The 25,870-nt window shown below is 43.2% G+C and overlaps 1 protein-coding gene across 3 annotated transcripts in view; it reads right to left on the minus strand.

Moving 5' to 3' along the window:
* Positions 1-25,870, minus strand: part of CFAP61 (cilia and flagella associated protein 61) — a 242,240-nt gene that overhangs the window by 42,101 nt on the left and 174,269 nt on the right. For 2 of the 3 annotated variants that reach the window (XM_054724456.1, XM_008141292.3), the window contains 4 exons: positions 22,908-23,200; positions 13,451-13,778; positions 12,070-12,161; positions 4,984-5,189 (listed from right to left, as the gene is read on the minus strand). In XM_054724456.1, the coding sequence (XP_054580431.1) occupies positions 4,984-5,189; positions 12,070-12,161; positions 13,451-13,778; positions 22,908-23,200 (919 nt within the window). Of the gene's footprint in view, positions 1-4,983; positions 5,190-12,069; positions 12,162-13,443; positions 13,779-22,907; positions 23,201-25,870 lie in introns of those variants that run through there. The other variant, XM_054724457.1, reaches the window with a different exon arrangement.

Here is a 25,870-nt window from a genome sequence, read left to right on the forward strand (position 1 = left end):
GTTAACAGCTGCACCCTGACCAGTGCCCCAAGCTCACAAAGTCTGTCTGCTTCAACATCACCTTCTTCTTGGGGAAAATTTAAAAGAACCTACAGGTGAATTATTTGGATGAATGAGAGTTTAGAAAATTTGTAGAATACAAAACCATACAAAAAAAAAATCAGTGCATTTCTATACAACAGCCATCAATAAGAAATAATATTTACAACAGTCAAGAAATCAAGACCTATGCTATGCTATGATGCTGGACTTAATAACAAAGATGTCAATTCTCACCTAATGAATCTAAGTTTTAATGCATTTGCTATCAAGTCACAGAGCTTGACAAGTTTACATAAACCTAGTGGAAAAGCAAAGGGACAAAAATATCCAAGACACCCCAAAGAAGGCAAGCGGATTACATTAAAATTAAGAACATCTGTTAATTGACATCATAAAATAAGTGGAAAGACAAACCTCAAAATGGGAGAAGTTATATTAAGAATTCATAACCAATACGAGTTTGCATCCAGAATATATGGATGACCCTGTGAATTAGGAAAAACATGACACTCCCAAAAAACATGGACAAAGGTCATAACAGGCACCTCACAGGAACTACCACAAATGGCCCATACCGATAAACAAATAAAAAGGCACTGAATTGTCATTAATCAGGAAAGGGAAAATTAAAACCACAGGAAGACACCTTTTCAAACCACCAGAATAGACAAATTTTAAAGCATAACAGCATAAGGATTGCCAGGGTTTGGAGGCACTCTCATGCCCTCCTAGGGAGAGTTCAACAGATAAAATCTACTTTTGGGAACATTTCAGCATCACCTAGTTCACCCGAGAGAAATTCTTGCAGATGTGGTTGTTTGTAATGTCATCAAACTGGGGACAATTTAAATACCAATCAATGGGAAAATAGATGAATAGTGACACAGTTACATAAGGGAATACTATACAGCAGGGAAACAATTGAACTGCAGCTACAAACATCACCATGTGGGGCCTTATAAACATAGTGCTAAACGGTATTGACTTTCTCTAGTCAGCCACAGAATCAATTCAAAGAAGGCAAAAGAAATTGATCTACTTTTTAGGAAATCATATACATGTGGCATATTTTTATTTTTTATTTTTTACTGGAGGCCCAGTACATGAAACTCGTGCGCTGGTGGTGGTGGGGGTCCCTCAGTCCAGTCTGTGCCCTCTCAAAGACCAGGACCCCTCGGGGGATGCCCACCTGCTGGCTTCTGGCTGAGCAGCGCTCCCCCCTGTGGGAGTGCACTGACCACCAGGGGGCAGCTCCTGCACTGAGCATCTGCCCCCTTGTGGTCAGTACGTGTCATAGTGACTAGTCATTCCGCAGTTCGGTCGATTTGCATATTAGGCTTTTATTATATAGGATTATTGACACTATTACAGATGTTCCCATACCCTCTTCCTGCCTCCCTTATCTACTCAGCCCCCTCCCCCCCTACCTCTGGCTATCACCACACTGTTGTCAGAGTCTATGGGTTATGTATATACTAGTGGCCCAGTGCATGAAATTCGTGCATGGGGGTGGGGGTGGGGGGTGTCCCTCAGCTCGGCCTGCACCCTCTCCAATCTGGGACCCATAGACTCTGCTGGTTTACAGGGATTGGGCCTAAACCGGCAGTCAGACATCCTTCTCGAAATCTGGGACTGCTGGCTCCTAATCATTCACCTGCCTGCCTGCCTGATTGCCCCTAACCACTCTGCCTGCCGGCCTGCTCGCCCCCAACTAACCCCCACCGCTGGCCTGCTTGTCCCCAAATGCCCCTCACCAGCCTGATCACCCCCAGCTGCCCCACGTGCCAGTGTGCTCACCCCCAATTGCCCCCCCTGCTGGCCTGCTCACTCCAAACTCTCCCGCCCCTGCTGTCCTAATCACCTCCAACAGACCCCCACTGACATCCTGCTCGCCCCCAACTGGCCCCCCTGCTGGTCTGCTTACCCCCAATAGCCCTGCCCCCCACCAGCCTGATCACTCACAAGTGCCATCCCATCCTGGCCTGATCACCCACAACTGCCCTCCCCTCTTGGCCTCTAATCACCTCTACCTCAGCCCCGCCACCATGGCTTTGTCCAGAAGAACGTCTGGAAGGTCTCCTGGAAGGTCTCCCAGTCTAATTAGCATTTTATTAGTATAGATAGAGATCTGGTGCATGGGTGGGAGCCGGCTGGTTTGCCCTGAAGGGTGTCCCGGATCAGGGTGGGGGTTCCCTTGGGGCGTGGGGCAGCCTGGGCGAGGGGCCTGTGGTGGTTTGCAGGCTGGCCACGCCCCCATGGGGTGAGGGTCCCAGCTGGGGGGACATGGCCAGCCTGGGTGGGGGCTGAGGGCTGTTTTCAAGCTGGCCACACCCCCTTCAGGGTGAGAGTTCCTGCTGGGGTGCCTGGCCAGCCTGGGTGAGGGGCTGATGGCTGTTTGCAGGCTGGCCAAGCCCCCCAGCAGGGATCCTCACCCCATGGGAGTGTGGCCAGCCTGGGTGAGGAGCTGAGGGCTGTTTTCAGGCTGGCCACGCCCCCTGGCGATCCAGGCTCCCAGCCCCTCCTTTTTATCTTTTCTTTTTTTTTTTTCAGCGCTGGGGGGCGTTGGGGGTGATCAGGCTGGGAGGCCAGGGCAGAGGGACTGGGCCAGCTGGAAGCAGGTATCTGGGATTTATTTATCTTCTATAATTGAAACTTTGTAGCCTTGAGCAGAGGCCCGGGCCAGCCAAGACGGGTGGAAAGCTTGGCTTCCTCCATCGCCAGGGGCAACCCAAGCCTCCTGCTCACTCCAGCTCCGTGGCCGCCTCCACCTTAGTTGGGTTATTTTGCATACTCGCTCCTGATTGGCTGGTGGGCATGGCTGGCGGGTGTAGCGGAGATACAGTCAATTTGCATGTTTCTCTTTTATTAGTGTAGATGTTCTTTGGCTTATCCCTTCACCTTTGTTCATCTAGTTTCTCATGCCACCCTCCCCTCTGATAGCTATCAGACTGTTCCATGTATCCATGCATATGTTTCTAATGTTTGTCAGTTTATTTTTAAAAAATATTTTTGTTGATTTCAGAGAGGAAGAGAGAGAGATAGAAACATCAATGATGTGGCTGTCTCCTACACGCCCCCTACTGGGGATCAAGCCCACAACCTGGGCATGTGGCCTTGAGTGGAATCGAACCTGGGATCCTCCAGTTTTCAGGCTGACGCTTTATCCACTGAGCCAAACCAGCTAGGGCTGTCAGTTTATTTTGTTCATTAGATTCCATATCTTAGTGAGGTCATATGATATTTCTCTGACTGGCTTATTTCACTTGGCATAATAATCTCCAGGTCCATCCATACTATTGCAAAAGGTAAGAGTTCCTTCCTTTGGGGGGGGCTTGTAGTATTCCATTGTGTGAATGTATTACAGAAGAAACCACGTTGAGACTGGTAGGAAGGGCAGAGATCAGAAAGGAGCTTGCCAGAGAGGCATGAAGCCTAAATCCCAGCTCGGCTCCCCAGCTTGGAGTGCCAGAGCCAGGAAGAGGGGCCCACATAGCATCCAGCTGTGACAAGCAGCAAGGTTTCTATTGGCCACGGAGAGGCAGAGCCCACAGGAGACACAGGCACCCTCTTCAAGGGCCCACACACAAAATTTCTTTTGCAGCCCATCACCCTGGGCTCCAGTGGAGGGAGAGCAGTGCAGACTGGAGTTGCCTGAGGAGAGTCTGGGGGTTTGTGGCTTTGGAGAAAGAGGTGGGGAACAGCCAATGATTAGAAAGAATTTCAGCTTTTTAAAGTTTACACTGGCCCTGTCATCACTTTGTTTTAGTGGAAATAGAGGAAAATGCTCTTTTCTAAGCACCAGACTATATCCAGAAGTAGCTTTCTACTCTGAAATCCTTCCTAGAGTCGAAGGATAAACAAGTGTTTTAGAATTTGAAAGACCAAGATCTAGATCACCCAGTCAAACCAACCTGCCAGTGCAGAATTCCCGTAACAATATCTCAGACAAATGGCCACCTTTCCCTGCTTGAGCACAAGCTGTGTGGAAGACAGCTGGGGTCATGAACAGCATGTTTGTGGTTGTGGAGTTCTCACCAGGACTAAGTGCTTCCCTATCCTGTTCCCAGAATACCTCTCAAACTTCTGACCACTGCTCTTACCAGCCCTGGGTCAAAGGAACTCGAAATCATCGCATCCAGGCCCATCCATGGTGTGGAGGCCGTGCATGGGTGCATCTGGGATTCAGGCCTGTGCGTGGCCATGAGAGCTATGTGTGGCTACATCTGGAGTCCATGCACTTCCCCATGTAACTCTCCACCTTCAATGCTAGTGCTCAATGCTAATGGTCAGATGTTATTTATTATATGAGAACTAGAGGCCTGGTGCACAGATTCGTGCACCAGTGGGGTCCCTCAGCCTGGCCTGTGCCCTCTCACAATCCAGGGGATGTCGGACTGCCGGTTTTGGTCCGATCCCTGCAGGCCCTGGTGGGGATCGGGCCGAAACAGGCAGTCCGACATCCCCCAAGGGATGTAGTAGTGCGCGAAGTAGCAGGTGGCCAGGGAGGAGCCCAAGCCCGGGCCAGGTGGCACGCTGCTCCAGCTCATCCCTGCCCCGCTGCGCCTGCAGCGGCTGCTCATAGCGCTGCCGCAGAGGCAGGAGAGGCTCGTGCTGCCGCAGCTGCGCTTGCCAGCCATGGCATCTGGTGCCCTCCAGGCAGCTGAGTGGCACTCCCACTGTGGGAGTGCACTGACCACTAGGGGGAAGCTCCTGCGTCGAGTGTCTGCCCCCTAGTGGTCAGTGCGCGTCATAGCAAGTGGTCGACCAGTCGTTTGATCGTTCGGTTGCTTAGGCTTTTATATATATAGATGAAATCTCTGCCACTCTAGCTTCTCCCATGGATTCCTGTTTTGCTATCTGGTGCATCACAAAAACACACCCTTCATTCATAAGACACTAGGTATTGCATTTCCCATTAGTACAATGCATGGTCCAACTTACCTGTAGAGATCTGTGATCATCTTGTCCTCAAACCGAGCACACAGGTTGTTGAGGACTTGCTCGTGCTGCCCAAACAAGCGAATGTAATTGGAGGTAGGGAAAGGCTCCTTAGAGAGGCATGTGATGGTCTCCACTATTTTATAGTTGTTAATATGTATTCGGAAATAAGTGCCTTTTTTCGCTTTACCTGTTGTTATTTCTGTACCCTGGGCGGGGAATGGATCAGAAAAACAAACAAACATTAGAAACATTTCTGAACATTTGGAACTTTATCATAGCAATTAATTTTCCAAATATAACAAACTAGGTTATATCTTATGGCTTGTTGCAAATAACTGTAACAGATATTGACTAAACTCAACAGAAGATAGCTGTGTCCGAAGGCACAGACTTGGACTTAATGACTAAGTGTTCCTCGGGATATTTTAACCTGTGATTGCATCGTTCGGAGTTTCTAAATTAGTTGCTAGGTTACAGCCAATTCTCTAATCCTCAATACCTCACACAGCTAATATGTGGGGCTGGGTTTACTCTGCTCTGTGATGTGTGTTAAGACTGCTAATTTTCGTACTTTTTCACAGCACCGTTTTGAGAAAAACTCCTAGTCAAAAATGATCAGAAAGAATTTCAGCTTTTTAAAGTTTACTTAAATAAAGGAAGTGAGTAAAAGGTGAATGTCTGACAGCTTGGTTTGGGGAGGTTTGTCTGTTGGGAAGGTCTGTTTCAAGGGAGAAGGTTCAAGTTTATAGAAATACACATACACATTCTGCAGGCCACATTTTCCCTTGTAATTGTCAACGCTTTATGTCCCCTAGAAACTGGCTGACACTGCCATAGAAGCCCAGATGACAAGGAAAGATGCCACTCTATTCCATGTCACCACCACCTTTTCTATGTCAGCCCCTAATGACGACTGACCTACCAACCAGGACACACTCCCCACGGGCTCAGGCAACCAAACCGAGAACCCGTAGCAAACAAATAGGTTTTGTTGATGGTGGATGAACCTTCAGTTTACCCCAGACTCTGAACTTAGACTCATGGTCACACTCAATAAATCTTTCCTGAGTGCATATAGATTTAAGATTTTGCTCTGAACTTGAATGTGGCATTTATAAATCCAAGGCAAGTTGGACTACACTGATCCCAAACATTGACTTAGTCCCGGACATCCCCTGGGGGTTTTGTCTAAACAAGGACACACAGTTTAACTGGATTTTTAAAATATATTGAAGCAACTGGTGGGTGTTTGGATATCATATTGCAAAAACCCCGAGAAGGTACAAGGTGAGGTTTACAGGAGGGATATCAGGTAAATCCTGGGCCAACCCCAAATATGTGTGAGAAATTGGGTATTTGGGGTGGGAGGGAGAGCAAACATAACTTAGTAAAAGGGTTGGGGGGTGCAAGCTGCCCACCATTCAAAGAGATGGATGGATACAGAGAGAAAATCTACCTGCATAGCAAAGAATTAAAAAACAATTCAGCAAGGCATTACCTAACAGAACAATGGTACATCCAAATGATAAGGTACAACACATCCCCTGTTATAAACTATATTTCATAACAGGGAAATATGTTCACAGTACATTTTATACTATAGAAGCAGTTTAAAAATGTACAGATAATTCCTTTTTTAATCAACATTTTAACAAATGTCATTTTCTGAGGTTGGGAGACTGTCATTTTTGTTGTTTCTCTTTCTGTTCATTTGACTACGTAGCATTTCTAGTTTTTTAAACCATGACTACCACTTCTAAAATGCTAAGTCATTTTTAAATACTCTGGCTGTGCTGTGGCAAAGAAATATACTTTTGATGAAAAAAATTGAGAGGAAGAGAAATGAAACAGAAAGCAAAAGAAGAAAGAGGGAAGGAAGGAAGGGAGGGAGAGAAAAAGGGAGGGAGGGGAGGGGAGGGAGGGAGGGAGGGAGGGAGGGAGGAGGAACTGTGACAGGGTAGGGTTTGTAGGGAGAAGAGTTTGGAAAAAGCCAGCTTGAGCCACAGGCAGCAGACTTTCTGGTGTCCTTATCTAATCGCCCCCTTACCCTTTGTTCTTTCCACAGCATTTCTCTGGTCCCAGATCACCTCACACACTTTTAAATTCAGATCTGTTTCCTCAGGAATTCATATATATATATATATATATATATTGATTTCAGAGAGGAAGGGAGAGGGAGAGATAGAAACATCAATGACGAGAGAGAATCATTGATCAGCTGCCTCCTGCACACCCCACACTGGGAATTGAGCCCGCAACCTGGGCACGTGCCCCAACCGAATGGGAATTGAACCATGACCTCCTGGTTCCTAGGTCAATGCTCAACCACTGAGCCACACCATCTGGGCATCCTCAGGAATTCTTGACTTCTCAAATGGAGCAATGAACACACCAGGCTGGGGCACTTGGCATCAACTCCATCATAGCAAACACTATTTCTGAATTAAATACACGGAGACCTATGAGAGTAAAGAATGTCCCCTCCATGCACCGTTCTAACACCTGATGCAAGACTTAAAGACCTTTTGAGTTGGTGTCAGCAGCTGTAGGCCGGGAAGCCCCTTGCAGTAGGGATGCCTTAGAATAGTTGAGTGAGTGCCAGAGGCGGGGCCACTCCCTCACCGTAGTGGGAGGGTGGCTGGGGGTCCAGGAGAGAGGGCCCTGTCAATAGCTTTGGCACAGTTTTAGCACCAGGTCTCTCCAGGGTTCACCGGAGAGCAGAGTCAGCCATCCCACAAGGTCATGACCCCTCCTCCTTAAAATTTCTGTATGCTGAATGATTAAGAAAGGGAACCCAGGCATCAAAGGGGCACCCCATGAGATGTGCCCATGTGGCTGACAAAGTTTTGACCTGGCAGCCTTTCACTAAACACTCCACCTTCCGCTCACAAGGACCCTGTGTTTAGCGGGGATGGTTTGGGCCACTGTGAGGTGGAGCCCAATGAGGCTGCTGGCCGACAGCAAGGAGTCTGAGCAGATGTGCCCTTGGGTGTCAGCTGGGTCCAAGAGGGCCGCCTTGTCATCATCGTTCTCAATGACTTTTTATCACGATCTGTTTGTTTGGGGGCTTTTTTTGGTCTTACTTTTTAATTTAAAAATTGAATTCTAATCTTTGGGTTGCCTCTGTATGTTTTCACACATCGTGGCTATGAGGGCTTAAAGAATGTAAAAGGTGGTTGCACAGTAGAGAAAGAAATGACTTGTGCTATGGTGGCTAATATTAATAAAACAAGTAATTGTGTCCACTTCATGAGATGTGACATTCTGTTAACTCAGGGGAGGTGGGGAGCATTCTGGGAATTTGGAACACATCAACATTTTTGTACTGACGTTAAGGATAATTCACCTACAGATGGGTTTCTCAGACAGATTACCGTTGGAGGGCCAGGCAGACCCATCTACATTTCTTGGGTCATTCCTGTACGGTGGCTCACAGACTGGGAAAAGCCTGCCTCTCCTCACAGAAAATCGTTCCACTAATGACAAGGCAGCCTCCAGCTCTGCCATCCCATGAGGGATCCTAGGAGTAATGATGATGGTTTCACACACTTTCTAATTCTGGGGTGTGTGTCCAGTTTCTCCTTTTATGTATATAAGCAAGTTGTTAGGAAATTTGGATCCTGAATTTAAGATTTTAATGAAGTAACTGGTTCTGGTGCGTTTCCTTTTCCTTTCTTTGGATACAATCACCCTTTCAAGTTCCTTTATGATTTTGACAAAAGCTGGGAGAGGGCTCTGGAATTTATGCCAAATGGAAGACACAGGATTAATCAAACTTGGTGTGCAAGAAATTGAGTTCCCAAGTCTCGTGATAAATGCACAATTTTAAATTTAACGGCATCCACAGCAGAACTTGTTGTGACAAATTCCTTTACTCGGTGGTGTATAGCCAACAAAGCATGTGGACCAGAATCTGTAAAGATTAGTTCATTACAGAGACGACTTGAGGTCCCTTTTATTCCTTTTGTCAGACTACCTCTCAGAGAGCTCATGAATTAATAAACTTCTGACTTAAACATTCCAATTCATGAGTGCTACGGAAGTCCGAAATCTGTACTACATTTATGGTAAAAATAGTAATTTTCTTTCTTTGGTGAAATATTGTTCAATAGCTCCACCCTTGATTAACTGGCTATATGTAGGTGACTGCCTGACAATTTTGGCAACAATTCTACTTCATCAAATTAATTCCAACTCCAAAAGATTGCCATGGAACCTTCCTACATTTTTTTTCTTGGACAATAAAATGGAAAAAAATCTGTTTAGATCTTCTGTACTTATTAAAAAGGAGGCACACCAGGCAAAATGGTTCATTGAAGCCAGGGATCCTGTTCACATACCATCCTAGTGCCAGCCAAAGAATCCATTCCAGTGGCATTCCTATTAAGACACTCATTCCCTAAAAATCCCCTTTGGCTCCTCCTCTGCCTTTATTCAGAGACAGCCCTGGTTCATAAATAAAGGACACTGCGTGTAGGAAATCACAGTGTCCTTGAAGAATCTGGTTCTGTCTGAAACCACGTCCAGTATTTTTCTGCTCTTGAACATCTTTGGCTCCAGTTATCTATTGACGATGACCAAAGTGCTCAGCCTCTGAACACATCATCTGGGCTTCATCCTGTTCATGAAATGCCCCATCTCATCAGTGGCAGATTGTACTCTACAAAGATGGCCACAACAATATCCTCCATCCCTCATAGTATTCTACAGTAAGACCTTGACACTCTTCCCACTGAGAGATGAACTCTACGTCCCCTCTCCTTGAATCCTGGTGGGCTGTGACTGGTCCAACCAAGGGAGGGAAGGGGGTAGTGCTGTGTGACTTTCAAGGCCAGTCATGGGAAGCAATGCAGCTTCTAATTGCTAGTGGGGACACTTGCACTCAGAGCCCTAAGAAATCTGACTACACTGAGGTTGCCAGGCTATGAGGAAGCCCGGGTCACACGGACAGCTCAGGTGTGATGCTCTGGTCAGCACTCCCTGTGTTTGAATCATTCCAGCCCCTCAGAGGATCCAACCATTGTGTTGCCTCTAGCCTTCAAGTCCTCTGAGCTGAGGCTCCAGACAGTGACAAGCCCTTCCCACTGTGTCCTGTCTGAATTCCTGACCCACAGAATCTGAGCAGAATCAAATGGCTGCTTCATTTCTGTTACATAGCAACAGAAACTAGAACATCATTTGCTTCAATCCTTTATTTGTAAGAAAAATTTTCATCAGATCACATGTAAAAAGTACCCCTAAAAGAGTCTTGGAGAGGCCCAAGGCAAATAAGGTTTAAACACAGAGCATTTGCCCTTTCCCTGGAGGAAACAGATTTCATTATTTATCTAAAACTATGATCAACAACATCCACCACTGATGGGTCACCTGTTTTGTTCCTAAAAGGCAGTTTTACTCTATATATGATCCCTAAGAATCCCAGACACCCAGAGAAGTTGAATAACTTCTCCAAAGCCCATGGGAAGTATATGGAAGAGCTGGGATTCCAATTTTCCAAAGGGAGAAGGGTGAGGGGCCAAGAGTCTGTACAGTTTGAGTTTGTCCCCCTTTCGAGGAATTTTCCAGTAGTATCCACTTACATCTCATTGGCAAGAACCTGCCACAGGGCTGATTCTATTCTCAAGGAAATCTGGGAAATGTGATTACTTTGGTCATTATCATTAACACCCCAAAATACTCAGGATACAAAAATGGGAACAGAGGTTACATTGCCAACTTCCAGTGTCTGACTCACTGACAAAAAAAGTAAACATGACACATCAGAAAGAAACCCCCAGTTGACCACAAACACCACTTTGGGACCATCTGTCAGAGAATCTTATTTAAGGAGCTTGCCAACTGACCAACCACATGTGTCCTTCTGGTTATCTTGAACCCAGGGACATCTCCTCATTATACTTCTGCATCTTCTGGATGGTCCTCCTTGTGTAATTCAGGGAGGGCCGGAGAACAACAGGGTTTCATGGACATTCCAAACCCTATGCAATTTACTTGCTATGTTGCCACGAAGGTAGTTATTTTAGTTATCTATTGATGTATCACAGGTTACCTCAAAACTTAGTGGCTTAATGTCCTTCAATAGGCGAATGAAGAAATAAACTGTATACATTCAGATAATGGAATGCTATTTAGCACTAAAAAGAAATGAGCTATCAAGCCATGTAGCACAAATACATATTACAAAGTGAAAGAAGCAAATGGGGCGGGGGGAGAAAGAAGGAAGTGAAAGAGGGCATAGAGGGATAAATGGTGATGGAAAAAATTAAATTAAATTTGAAAAAGAGAAGCCAATCTGAAAAGGCTACATACTACACAATTCCAACTATATGACATTCTGGATAAGGCAAAACTATGGAGATGGTATAAGATCAGTGGGTGCCAGGAGTTAAGGGTGAGAGAGGGATAAAGAGGCGGAGCACAGAGGATTCTTAGGGTAGTGAAACTACTCTGTATGATACTGTAATGATGGATACATGTCATTATTCATTTGTCCAAACCCCTAGAATATACAACTCTAATGTAGACTATAGACTTCGGGTGGTAATGATGTAGCAATGTAAGTTCATCAATCATAACTAATGTACCACTTTGATTGGGGATGTTGATAGTGGGGACAGTATGCATGAATGGGAGCAAGGGTAGATGGGAAATCTCTGTACTTTCATCTCAATTTTGCTGTGAGCCTAAAACTGCTCTTTTTTTAAAAAAAAATCTATTAAAAAACAATTAGTGGCTCAAAACAATAATCTTGTATTACCTTGGTCTTTGAGAGTCAGCAATTGGGAGTGGTGCAAGTTAGAAGCTGTAGTATCTTTCGTCACCTAGCACCGTAAGTCTCAAACTGTCATTTCCACAAAATCCTGTTGGCTACAGAGGTCAGCCCTATTCAGTGTGGTAGGGGAGCACACAGGGGCATGAATACCAAGAGGCAGGAGTCATTGAGGGCCATCTTGAGGACTGGCTACTGCAGTGGCTTTCTGATGCATGAACCAATACATTACACGAAAGATCTGAACAAATAATTTTCACCCCTGTACACAAAGTGTTATATTTGAAAGTTAAAGGAAATTTAGGAATAATACTTACACAATCAGGCTGGGCCATTTGTACCTCCAAGGGAGATGGAATGGCAGGCTTGCTGATATGCAGATAATGGTAAGACCCAGGAAGAATGCCTCCTAGAGGAAATGGCAAGTTTTCCACATTTTAATTTAGTTGTTAATAAGGTAGATAACATGTTAATAAGGTGAGTGAGCTTATATCGGTACTACAGGACAAATGGAGATGCCTAAAATGGTGTATCCTACTCAAACATTTCCACTAAAGGACTGGGATGTTTGGGATTTACTTAACAAAATCAGTGTGAATGTACCATTATACCCCGTAATGTAGCCAACAGTGATCCCAGAAGATGTGCTAAGCTGATCCTGTGTATCCTTTGATTTCTCATAATTCCTGTTACTCTACCTGCCAAAGCCAAACCAAGACCTTTAGAGTCTAAATGTTGCAATGGTTTTCCCCATTATGCCTCCAATATTTAAAAAATATTCTAAAAGTGTTATAAGGAAAATCAATAAATTTCTTGTTCCATGTTTTAGAAAACTATCATTATCAGAGTATTAATATTTCTAGTTTGTCCCAGAAGTATGAGCCTGACTTAACTCTGGTCTCTGACACCCATCCCTTCTCTTCCTCTTTCCCATGGTCTCATCGAGAATGAGAAGCAGAGCAGGACGTCTCTGAGGCCATTTAGATAGGTAGGAAAAGATAAGATCTGGAATATAGGGCTTTTGTCTCTTTAGTCTGATGTCTATTTACGGGCTTAGGGTCCATGGACACCCTAGGGGGTCTATGGATGGTTTTGGGTATTAGTCCTTCAACCTTTTGTAAGTAAACAAAATTTTGTAAGTATATGCATTTTTTTTCTTATAACATTCAAAGACACTATTTCCAAAGGTATCTCTCAACTCTCAAACATACAGTAAAGAAATCCTGTATTACTCATATGATCTTCTTAGAGGTCAACAAGGCTTAACAGATGAATGTGATTGTTTACAGCTGCAAATGGTTTGGCTTATCTATCCAGATAGCAGCTAAGGCCTGGGATGCTTGGAAGGGACTCTTTATCTCTGAACTTATAGTGAGAATGAAAGTTTGGGAAGATGTCAAAGTATTGTGCCATTATGACCAGTTGTGAGTAACTTCTGGGCAAGTCACTGATCATGCTCCAGTCTGTTTAAATACAGTTATTATATAGTCTATAATAAATGCTAAAATTGCCAAGGACCATAATAATAATAATGCTAAGCCCATAATAATGCTTAAAAAATGAGAGGGAGAGCCCTCCTCTGTTTCTGTGCAGAGAAATCTCCCCACCAAGCCTAAGAGAAAGATGGAGGACTGCCCTGAGCACTACTCATATCCAACTGGTGGCTTTAGCAGGGGAAGAAGGTGGCTTACCACACACCTCGGATCTTGGCTGCCTTGTACATGGGAATGAGTCGGTCAAGATCAGCCGGTGGCTCGATCACAGGCTCGAGGGTTGGATCAAAGAGACAGAGCATAGCTGCTGCCAGTTGGAAGCCAACTTCTTTGGAACTGAAGTTGCTGTGAGACCACTCACTTGAGTAATATCTATTGGAGAATTTGGTGAGGGAGCCAGCAGCTCTGATGGCTATGTCGTTGGTGTGGAAGTTCGTATCAATCACAAGTCGGCCATCATAGACAAGACATGCATCATTTAATGCTTTAAATGTTTCATAATCCACATTCTTCTCACAGAAGCTAAAGAATATCTACCAAGTGAACAATTACATTGTTACTTAGTTATCACTCTTTACCTTCCCAAGAGTGTGAACAATCAACAGGGCATTTTATTATTTGGGGAATACACAAAAAATCTAGGTCTACTCAAAGTTTGTCATAATCGTGTGTGTGTGTGTGTGTGTGTGTGTGTGTGTGTGTGTGAGTGAGAGAGAGAGAGAGATAGATAGATAGATAGATAGATAGAGACTCCTGTTTGCTATGAAGAACAAATTATGACCAACCAGTGTCACTCTTTTATTTTTTTTATCACTTAATCTAGATATCCAGTGGAGAGGATGCCAAATGATGAAATAACTATCATAAGAGTCAATATTTTTTCCCAACAAAGAGGTTTACAATTCAGGGGACACCACTTTCCCCATATTCTTCTATATTTTACTAGCATTATTTATTTATTTACTTACTTACTTATTGTTAATCCTCACCTGAGGATATTTTTCTATTGATTTTCAGAGAGAGTGGGAAGGAGGGGAAGAGACAGAGAGAGAAAGACATCCATGTGAGAGAGACACATTGATTGGTTGCCTCCCTCATGGGGCTGGGAATTGAGTCTGCAATCCAGATACATGCCCTTGACTGGAATCAAACCCACAATGCTTCAGTCCAAGGGCTGACACTCTATCCACTGAGCCAAACCGGCTAGGGCTCATTCTTCTATATTTAAAATAACCCTATCTCAGCCTCCTTCCATTTTCCTCTTCTTATTCATGTGTCTGACATTTAGGTCTCTCTAGGTTCCTTCTTAAGGTCACCTCATCTAATCTTGAGTTGTCAAATTGCCCCATAATTCCTGGCCTTTTAAACCCCTAAAGCCTGACCTGCAAGATGCCCCAGAGAAGATGAGAGCTCCATGAGCCTCAGCATCTACCATGTCTGGGCTCCTCCCTTGTTGCTTTCTACCCTGAGATGGCACACAGTCATTCAATAAATATTTATGGGGTACCTACCAAGGGTCACAAAGCCCTCTGCATACTCCTTAGAAGTGATCGGTATGCCCCCTCCACTCTCTGCCCAAATTTCAATGCTTTCTCATGCTCATCTGAACATCTTCTTCTAAGTTGATGTTGAACATCATTAAAGCAGTGCAAGTTAGTTGTTTTTAAGCCCTCCGTTTGCTGTTGAAGCAGTTGAGGTAAGTTTAATCATTTTATTCTTACCTAAATATAGTTTGCCACCTTATTTAAAGCATGCTAAAAATAAAAACATGATATGGATCCTTATCATACTGATGGCCACCTCTCTGCTTCCTTCACAAGCTTGCTTTACCCATCTCACTTGCTTCATTCTGTATAAAAATTAGCTGTTCTGGACCAAAGGTAACCCTCGCTCACATCCCTTCCCTACACCCATGAATGGTACATGAATGATGAATAATCCTGTGGTAGAGATTAGTCATGCATAACTATGTAAATTTAAATCTAAATTAATTAAAAGTAAACAAACTTTAAAATCCAGACCCACAGTTGTACTGAGGGAGGATAGTAAGAAGCTAGGGAAATTCCTAGGCAAGTGGAATAGGGAAACTGAGACAAGATAATTAAACAAGGCCAAACAAATTGAACAACTCACCACTAGCTAGTGAATTACAAGACCTTATCTTCCCTAAACCAAGGACGGAGGAAATCAGGGGAACAAATAACAAAATCCTGATTGGAACCAGACAGACCCAAGAGAAGAGTAAAACAGTAAAGCAGACCAAATAATAATCCCAAACTCTCCTCTACACTCATTTTGATGCATCAGCACATTAAAAACTCACCTGGAGAGCTGATGAATATTCCATGGAAATCCTCCCCTAAGATTCTCCCTTGCAAAAGAAACATAAAAACCCTCAAGACAAAAACTCAGTGTGGGTTTGCTCTAGAGCACGCTCATGCCCCTTCTCAGGCATGAAAATTTTATTTCCCCCTAACTCTCAGGGTCCCCCTGAGACTTGCAACCAGGGGAGCAGTGGGCAATGGCAACTCATGCTGGGCTTACCCCTGATCCTGTCTCCAAGGCCCCCTTTTCCTCTAACTTTCCAGTGAGATAAAAGCAGCCCCTCATTGGCTCACTTCTGTCACTGTGACCTTTACTGCCCAGTGACCTAATGGCAGCCCCACCTTGGCTCACTTCTTTCCTATAAATTCCTAGAGAGCCAAAGAAGAGCACCACCTAAGCTCTCTCTAGTTATTTCTTTTACCCTAAATCCTTCCTTTGTTTCACTGTGCCCAGCTTTAATAAATGTACTCTCAAAATCTCCTGGATTCATACTGTGAACTCTTTCCTACATGAAGTCAAGAACTCACACACTACACTGAGGTAGACCCACTCTGGGCCCGGAGCCTCATCGGGTAACAGTAGTAGCTTATTTCAAACTAGAGGCCCGGTGCACAAAATTCGTGCATGGGAGGGGAGGAGGGGGTCCCCTCAGCCTGGCCTGCACCATCAGGGGATGTCTGACTGCCTTGGGGGATGGGGATTGGGCCTAAACCGGCAGTTGGACATCCTTCTTGCAATCCAGGACACTGCATGGACCAGTGACCATACTTTTCATAAAGGTGAAAGGCATCTTGCTGTTGTATGGACAGCTACATTTTTTTGCCCTGATTATAAGAAGTAGTACATAATATGACCCTTCTGAGGCAGCAGTACCATTTTCCCCATCTTATGGGTGGAAAAACTGAAGCAGAGAGAAGTTAATAATTGGTTTTGTCACACAGTTATAAGTGTCAGAATCAGGGCTGACCACAAAATGTGCAAGTCAGAATCCATGCATGTCATTGCTGCATCATCCTGTTTTTCAGTGTTAGAGTAGCCTTGCCAGGTTTTAATTTTTAAATCTAAGAGACTGTTCCCAATATATAGGGTAGGGTCCCTAGGCCTGGCCAGTGATCAGGGCTGATCTGTGGGGCAACTGGCGGGTGGGGCAATTGGGGGCCCCCTGCTGGCACCCGCCTTGGCTGGAGGCTTGGCACTGCCCGCTCACTGGCCCTGCTCCCCAATCGCCAATGCCAGTCGCCTCCCCCTGGTGGTCAGTGCACATCATAGTGACCGGTCATTCTGCTGTTGGGTTTATTTGCATATTCGGGTTTATTATATAGGATGCTAAAAAGCTACAGCTGTATAGTTGCTGCCATATTGGACAACACAAATATTGACCATTTCCATCATCAAAGAAAGCTCTATTGGACAGTGCCAGACTCAGGTCCATCATCTCAGTAAAGCCTTTTATTCTCACTCAGGGAGCCAAAAGGATCTTTCTCCTTTTCTCTGTGTCTGTTCACTCAGCTATTTAACCCTATCCCAGTTACTCCCATCTCAGGCAGCTTATTTCTTTTGAATCTCTAAAATTCTTCCTGTTTTATAACTCTTACTCAATGACCGAAGGAAAACATTTTTCTCTGAGTCTGTCTCTGATTCTGAATCTTTCTGTCTCCTCACTCCTCTTTTCTCTCTCCTATACTCTTTTCCCATCTGTATAAAAATAGATTTCCCATTCATATAAAAATATAGAAGTGTAGCTAGGGTTTCAGTGGAGCTAAAATCATAGTCAGTGTCTAGAGTTTCCTTTCCATGTTGGAGCAGAGTCCAGCCCAGCATCAGGCTGGCATAGTTTGTGTTCCCTGTTGCAGTCCACCAGTCCATCGCATGTGGGGTCTGCAGGGCCACATGGCTATGGAGGAAACACAGGTGAATGAATGCAAGGAAGCAGGAACAACAGAGTCCCAGGAGTCAAAAGTCAAGGACACCAGAGAGAGAACTCCTTTGTTTAGGAGATTCTGTCTTCTCAAATTTTCATGGGTTTGTAGTAGCCACACCCATTACGGCCAATGATTTTTGTTCCCAGGTAAGACTGATAGGCAAGTATTTTCCCTATGTTACTCCAACTTTACTGGGTATGTGCCTATTTCCCTTTGTTGGACCCCTTCTCCCAGTGTTTTGCAGGGAATAGGATGGTGGTTCCCCAGGGAGTGCAAAGTGGCAGCTTCCTGGTGAAGCTGCCCAAATGACACACCTATAAGGTCTGGCTTCCCCCTTTGCTTATTTCCTATTATTAATAATTAGCTAATTATAACAGTATCAGTCTTATTTCTCTCCTTATAATTCACATACTTTTATTTCTTTTGCATCCTTAATCATGCTGACTAGGACCTCCAGTACAAGGGTATCCTTGTCTTGTTTCTTATATGAAGGAGAGGGTATTCAGTCTATGTTATTAAGTATGACACTGGCTGTGGGATTTTTTGTATAAGCTTTTTATTGGGTTGAGATACCTCCCATATACTTAGAGTATGGTGAATGTTTTTATCACAAAAGGTATTGGATTTTGTCAAACACCATATCTGTATCTACTTAGATGACCACATGCACATGTTTTTATCTTTCATTATAGTAATTATAGTAATACTAGAGGCCTGGTGGACAAAATTTGTGCACTCGGGGGGTGGTCCCTCAGCCTGGCCTGTGGCCTCTCGCAGTCTGGGAGTGCTTGGAGGGGTGTCCGATTGCCATGGAGGCAGGAGAGGCTCCTGCCACTGCCGCTGCACTCGCCAGCCGTGAGCCTGGCTTCTGGCTGAGCAGCGCTCCCCCAATGGGAGCACACTGACCACCAGGGGGAAGCTCCTGCATTGAGCGGCTGCCCCCTGATGATCAGTGTGCCTCATAGTGACCAGTCCTCTGCCATTCAGTTGATTTGCATATTAGCCTTTTATTATATAAGATGGTGTATTGCATTGATTGATTTTTTAGATGTTAAAATCAACCTTCCCTTCTTGCAAAAACTTAAGCCTTAAACAGAATTCCTCTAGTGAATAGCCTATTTGAAAGAAGAGCTGTTTGCCTGAAGGTCATGGAGAAAACGTAGCTAGAATTAAGATAGAGTCAGAGAGGGCAAGCATTTCACTCTGTTACATGAACACTACTTTTTCTATACTCATGAGTTTTGGTTATGTTTAGTTTTTGTTTTAATTCATCTCAAAGAATTTTCTAATTTCCCTTTTTATTTCTTTTTTTCAACCCACTGTTCTTTAGAATTGTATTAATTTCTATATCTTTGTGGATATCCCAAATGTCCTTTTTTATTATCTAAATAAATTGTATTATCTTCAGAACAAAAAGATAGAAAGCCATTTGATTTGAATTACCATTATATATAAAAAACAGCAGCATAAACCTCTTGAGCCTTCAAAAATGTTCAAAGTCCCCTTATTATCTCCACAAAAGTTCTTCTACCTAAACAGTTCTTTTCCTAATTAAACCTACTTTTTGTTAAATAGCACATTTAATCTACTAATTCTTGTTTTCCTGAGTTTTTAAAAATTACTAGTATTGCAATGGTATTACTTTATACTGTTTTGGTGTAGGCATTCGCAATTTGGCTACCTTTGAGGTTTCATAGGAGTGTGTGGACTTGATGGAAAAGCAAATCTAACGATGTTCATGGAAACATGTGCTTGAAGTTACAGCTCTCTCTAATACAATTCATGCGCTCCTGCAATGCCAACTGAATACTGCATATTGGATAAAACATGAAGTAAACACATCTGGTCACACTGATGTTGTTCCAGTAAGTATGTAACTATACTTATATTTATAATTCAGATTAGGAAGAGCAAAACTCCCTGTTAGCAAATCAAGAGTCACCAATCTGATAAACCTCATTCAACATGCATTCCGACAAACACTTCTTTTCAACAAAATGTACTTCAATTTAAACTAAAAAAACACACACAAACCAGTTCACTCCTTTCTCCCACCTCCACTCCCTGCCTCTTGCAACCACTAATCTGTTCTCTGTATCTATAAGATTGCTGTATTTTTCAAGATTCTACATATGAGAGAGATCATACTGTATCTGTCTTTCTCTGTCTGACTTACTTCACTTAGCATAATGCTCTCAAGTTCCTTTCATGTTGTCCCAACTGGCAAGGTTTCATTCTTTTTATGGCTGAATAATATTCCATTTTGTGTGTGTATCATGATTTCTTTATCATTCATCCACTTAGGTTGTTTCTATATCTTGGCTACTGCTAATAATGCTACAATAAATGTGGGATGCATATATCTTTTCAAATTAGTGTTTTCATTTTCTTTAGACAAATACACAGAAGTAAATTTGCTGGACCATAGGGTAGTTCTATTTTTAGTTTTTAAGGAGCCTCCATACAGTTTTCCATGGTGGCTGCTCCAATTTACATTCGCCACCAACAGTGCACAAAAGTCCCTTTCTCCACATCCTCACCAAAACTTCTTATTTCTTGTCTTTTTTTTATAATAATCATTCTAATAAGTGTGAAGTGATATCCCATTGTGATTTTGATTTGCATTTCCCTGATAATTAGTGATATTGAGCATCTCTTCATGTGCCTGTTGGCCACCTATATGCCTTCTTTGGAAAAATGCCTATTCAGATATTCTGCCTATTTTAAAATTAAATTGCTTGGAGGTTTTTTGCTATTGAGTTACATGAGTTCATTATCTACTTTGGATATTAGCTCATCAGACATAAGATTTGCAGTTATTTTCTTCCATTAAGTGGGTTGCTATTTCACTTTTTTAATGGTTTCCTTTGCTATGAAGAAGCTTTTTAGTTTGATGTAATCCCACTTGTCTATTTTTGCTTTTGTTTTTGCTGTCAGATTAAAAAAAATGATTGCCAAGACCTAAGCTAAGGTCTGGCCAGCATGGCTCAGTGGTTGAGTGTTGACCTATGAACGGATAGTCCACGGTTCGATTTCCAGTCAGAGCATATGCCTGGGTTGTGGACTCGATTCCCAGTGTGGGGCATGCAGAAGGCAGCCAATCAATGATTCTCTCTCATCATTGATATTTCTCTCTCTCTCCTTCTCCCTTCCTCTCTGAAATCAATAAAAAACATTTTTTACAAAGACCTAAGCTAAGGAAATTGTGACCTTTGTTTTCTTTTAGTAGTTTTATGATTTCAGGTCTTATGTTCAAGTTTTTAATCCATTTTGAGTTAATTTTTATGTATGGTGTAAGACAGTGGTCCAATTTCATTCTTTTGCACATGGCCATTCAATTTTCCCAGCACCATTTATTGAAGAGACTATACTTTCCCCATTATATATACTTGGCTTCTTTGTCATAAATTAATTGATTAGCCATGTATAGGCTTATTTCTGGGCTCTCTATTCTGATCTATGTCTCTGTGTTTATGCAAATACCATACTGTTTTAATTACTATAGCTTTGTAATATACTTTGAAATCAGAGAGTGGGATGCTTCCAGCTTTCTTCTTCCTTCTCAAGATTGCTTTGGCTATTCAGTGTCTTTTATGGTTCTATACGAATTTTAGTATTGTTTGTTCTATTTCTGTGAAAAATACCATTGGAATTTTAAAAAATATATTTTATTGATTTTTTTACAGAGAGGAAGGGAGAGGGATAGAGAGTTAGAAACATTGCCTCCTGTACTCCTCCTCCCTCCCCCCCCCCCCGGGATGCGCCCGCAACCAAGGTACATGCCCTTGACTGGAATCAAACCTGGGACCCTTCAGTCCACAGGCCGACGCTCTATCCACTGAACCGAACCAGTTAGGGCAATACCATTGGAATTTTGACAGAGATTGTATTTAATCTGTTTAGTGATTTGGGTAGCATGGACATTTTAACAATATTAAATCATTCAATCCATGAGCATGAAATAGCTTTCCATTTATTTGTGTCTTATTCAATTTTTTTCATTGTCTTATAGTTTTCAATATACAGGTCTTTCACCTCCTTGGTTAAATTTATTCCTAGTTATTTTACTCTTTTTCATACAATTGTAAATGGGGTTGTTCTAATTTCTCTTTGTGTTAGTTTGTTATTAGTGTAAATAAATGAAACAGATTTTTATGTATTTATTTTGTATCCTGCAACTTTACTGCATTTGTTTATTAGTTCTAACAGTTTTTTAGATAGAGTCTATAGGGTTTTCTACACATAATATCATGTCATCTGCAAACAGTGATATTTTGCTTCTTCCTTTCCAGTTTTGAAACATTTTTTTTTTCTCTCTTGCCTAAGTAGAGGCCCAGTGCATGAAATTTGTGCATGGGGGGGCGGGGGCGGTGTGTGTGTCCCACAGCCCAGCCTGCACCCTCTCCAATCTGGGACCCCTTGAAGGATGTCCAACTGCCCGTTTAGGCCCAACTGCCCTCCCCTGCAGGCCTGGTCTCCCCTAACTATCCCCTTTTCTCTCCTCCCTGCTGGTTTCTGTAATCTCCTGAACTGGCAACTCTGAGGATACAGGTTGCAAGTTGAGCCATTACACTCCCCGCCCCCTCCTCAAAAAAAAAAAAAAAGGCACTCTATATATCTCCTATGTCTCTATTCCATGGAGAAAGACTCACTAGTGGTATTTCCAGAATCTTAAGAGGTTAACAGCAGCATAGACTTAAGGGCCCTGCTGATCTGGGTTGGTCTCCCTGCACACTACCTACTTGGAGCCACGATGTTCTCATCTGTAAAATGGGATGCTTCCCTTTACAGAGCTGTTGTGTGGAGGTGACAGAATGCACTGCAAGCATTCAGCACTGTGCCTGGGACATGGCAAGTTCTCAATGTTGGCACTCTTCAAATCGTTGACATTCCTTCCATGAAGAGGCAAGGTCTAATTCCCTCCCCTTGAGTATAATAAGGGTCAGCCTTAGTGAGGGGCCTAGTGACTACAATGCAGGTGCAGTGATGCCACTTGGCTTCCGAGGTTGGGGCAGGAAAGGTAATCTCTCTCTCTCTCTCTCTCTCTCCCTCTCTCCCCAAAAGCTCTTAGAACCAAGTCACCATAGTAAGAGGAAGCCCAGTCACATGAAGTGGCCATTGGTAAGTGCTCTGGTCAAAACTGCAACTTAAGCTCATCTAGCATCAACAGCCAGACATGAGTGAACATACCTCCTAGATGATTCCAGCCTCACCCATGGTCTGACCAACCACATGAGAGACCTCCAGTGAGAACTGCCCAGCTGAGCCCCCAGGACCACTAAGTTTGTTACTCAGCAATAGATAAACTGAACAATTAGAAAGCAAACCCCCAAATCGTGACTGTAAATTCACCATCCACCATCTTTCAGACCTCAAGTCTGGAGGCAGTGAGGGAGGTTCCCTGGACCTACTTACGGAGCACGGAAGTTTGAAAGGCTTGGTGGGCGTGGTGAAGCTGGCGCTGCTAATAGGGTCTGGGTCTTCGCCGTCGTTCCACTGAGCCAGGAGCGCATCCTGGTGAATGGTAACCCCAGCTGCTTGCAGCGCGTCTTCCACTGCGCTTTCCACCAAATAGTTGTTGATGCAGGTGATGTTGGAAGTGGGCGGGGGCCGCACCAGGTGGATGTTGGAGCCCCTCATGCCAAGGTGTAAGAGCATCTCTAGTGTGGTGTAAGTGTCAATTGTATCGCCATAGACAATGACATTTCCTAGAAAAAGAGGGGGGGGGGGGATGCTAAGATATACCGTTAAAAAACACACAACCTTATTAGTCAAATGCTAATAATGCCAAATTGCTCCCTGCTACCCTCTCCATTTTCAGCTGCTGGAAGCCAGTGGTGTTACCTAGCAACGGCGACCAAGATAATTTAGTAAAAAATTGGCACAAAACATCCCACAAAGTAGTCAAGTACTTTTAACTCAGAAGTAGGACATTCATTTATGTTCCTATGATTTGAAAGTTGAAATTATGCTAAATGAAACTGTCTAGAATAACAACCTTTTATCTTGTTTTGTTCCCTCTTTGTCACTTATTAAGGGGAAAATTACTAAAGTTTTCAATATATACAAGTTCTTCCTAAGATGAAAAGGACAATGGTAAAAAAAAATCATGTACATGATGGTACAAATATTTTAATATTTAAATGTTGAAGCTTGTTGATTTTGAAGAAAATTTTTTTTTGAGAACTAAAGACTAAAATATTCTGCTTTTCAATGGATGATTTTTATAAAGATTCAAATTCTGATTTTTAGAATTTACTGTGCCAAGACCCAGCAAAAGTGACCAAAGGGTATTGTTTTGGTAAGTGAAAAGAAAATCATAACTTTGGAAGATTTCCCTTGTGTAAGAACATTGTGATGGTAACAGTTTATACTGTTTATTTATATCTCCTTAAGAATACTACGAAAGCAATTTTATATGCTATCCTACTAATCTCATCAGTTGTAAGATCAAGATACTATTAAATGAGTGAAATATATTTATGCTACTTACATGCTATTTTTTACATTGAATTGGCATTTTTTAACCTTTTCACAAAGAAAGAAACTGCTATAGACTCAGTTTTCAGGCAAGCTGTAACAATTTACCCAAAATGATAGATTCATTGAATCAAACCCTCCCCCCCTTTACAAAATGATATGAAAAATAATTTTACGAAGCAAAATAAATGGCAAGTGCATTTATTCAATTAGGTTGACTAAATTATGCAAAAAAATTTACTTCCATCCAAAACTGAAATAAAGGTGTAATGGCTTGTCTAATTTGCTTAGAAAAAAAGGAACTAGAATAACTTTCAGATGACTTCTCTGAGGATAACAGCATTTAGAAAGTTCTTTCAGACTTCCTGTTGTTCAAATTTGGAACAGCAAGAGGGCACTGAAGCCAGAGGCAGGGTCCTTCCTTCTTGCCTTCACTAGGAGGCTCCAATTTTGTGGCTAGTCCCTCTTTTATTCCCTCTTCTAATGCAACGTTCACCGGTGAGCTGCATTTTCCTTGGCTGAAAGTGCCAATGTTTTGCTGAAATTACTGAGGCTCCCACCTGCTGTGAAACATGAATCCGGTGTCTGGCACAATGAAGAGTCAGCCTGCCACTAAAGCCAAAACTTGAACCTCAAACTGTCAAATGTTTGAGGTCTTATGTCCTTTTAAAATATGCATGCCAAAACAACGTTCATTTTCAGTGAAACGAATTTAAGTGTTTAGGCCCTAAATAACTCGGAGTTTAATATTTTCCCAATCTCCTTCATGTTACCTTTTAGTAACTATACTGTGAGATGAGCTTTTTCATTATAGACTCATGGAAGCCCAGGCAATGCATTGTTGCTGGGGTTTAGAAAGCTGTACTGTCTGCCCACAGATTGTAGGCAGCTGGAGAGGATGATACTTTTCAATTCAAAAGGTAATACATTTTATAAAACCTCTAATGTTTAAGTTAGATGTATATTTATAGCCTAACTTCTAAATATTTTGTCTCACATTAAGTTTAATTTAAAACAATCCCCACTCCAAATATGAGACTTTGATTATCATAACAGTCAGCTATTGTCACAATAATGCTGCATAACAAACTATCCCCAGAACTCAATGTCAAATAACAACAAGCTGTTGTAGGTTGGCTCACGCATCTGTGGGCTGGCTGATGTCAGCTGATCTGGCTCAAATTTATGGCTGGGGTCAGGTGTGCACCAGGTCTTTCACCTTCAATGGACAGACAGATACCTGAGGCACATTCTGTTTATGGAGAAATGCAGGAGTACAAGAAGGCAAGGGCAACTGCTCAAGCACTTTTCAAGCCTCCCTTTACATTACATCCTCTAACGTTCTATTTATCAAAGTGAGTCACACGGCCGTGCCCATGGTCAAGGAGGCCGCAAGTACACTCTGCCTGAAGTAGGAAAGGGAAGGTGTGGACAATAGTCCAAACCATCAGTCATATTGAGCATATATTAAATAAACTAGAGTCCTGGTGCACAAAATTCGTGCACTGAAGGGGTGTTCCTCAGTCCAGCTTGCACCCTCTCCAATCTGGGACCCCTCGGGGGATGTCTGACTGCTGGTTTAGGCCCATTCTCTGTGGGGCCTAAACCAGCAGTCAAACATCACTCTCACAATCTGGGACTGCTGGCTCCTAACTGCTTGCCTGCATGCCTGCCTGATTGCCCCTAACCGTTTCTGCCTGTCAGCCTGATCACTCCCTAACTGCTCCCCTGACAGCCTGATTGACGCCTAACTGCTCCCCTGCTGGCCCAATTGCCTCCAACTGCCCTCCCTTGCAGGCCTGTTCACCATCAACTGCCCTCCCCTGCTCACCTGTTTGCCCCCAACTGCCCTCCCCTGCCGGCCATCAGTGGTGGCCATCTTGTGGCAAGCCATCTTG

The sequence above is a fragment of the Eptesicus fuscus genome, chromosome 12, assembly GCF_027574615.1.
Source record: "Eptesicus fuscus isolate TK198812 chromosome 12, DD_ASM_mEF_20220401, whole genome shotgun sequence".
NCBI lineage: Eukaryota > Metazoa > Chordata > Mammalia > Chiroptera > Vespertilionidae > Eptesicus > Eptesicus fuscus.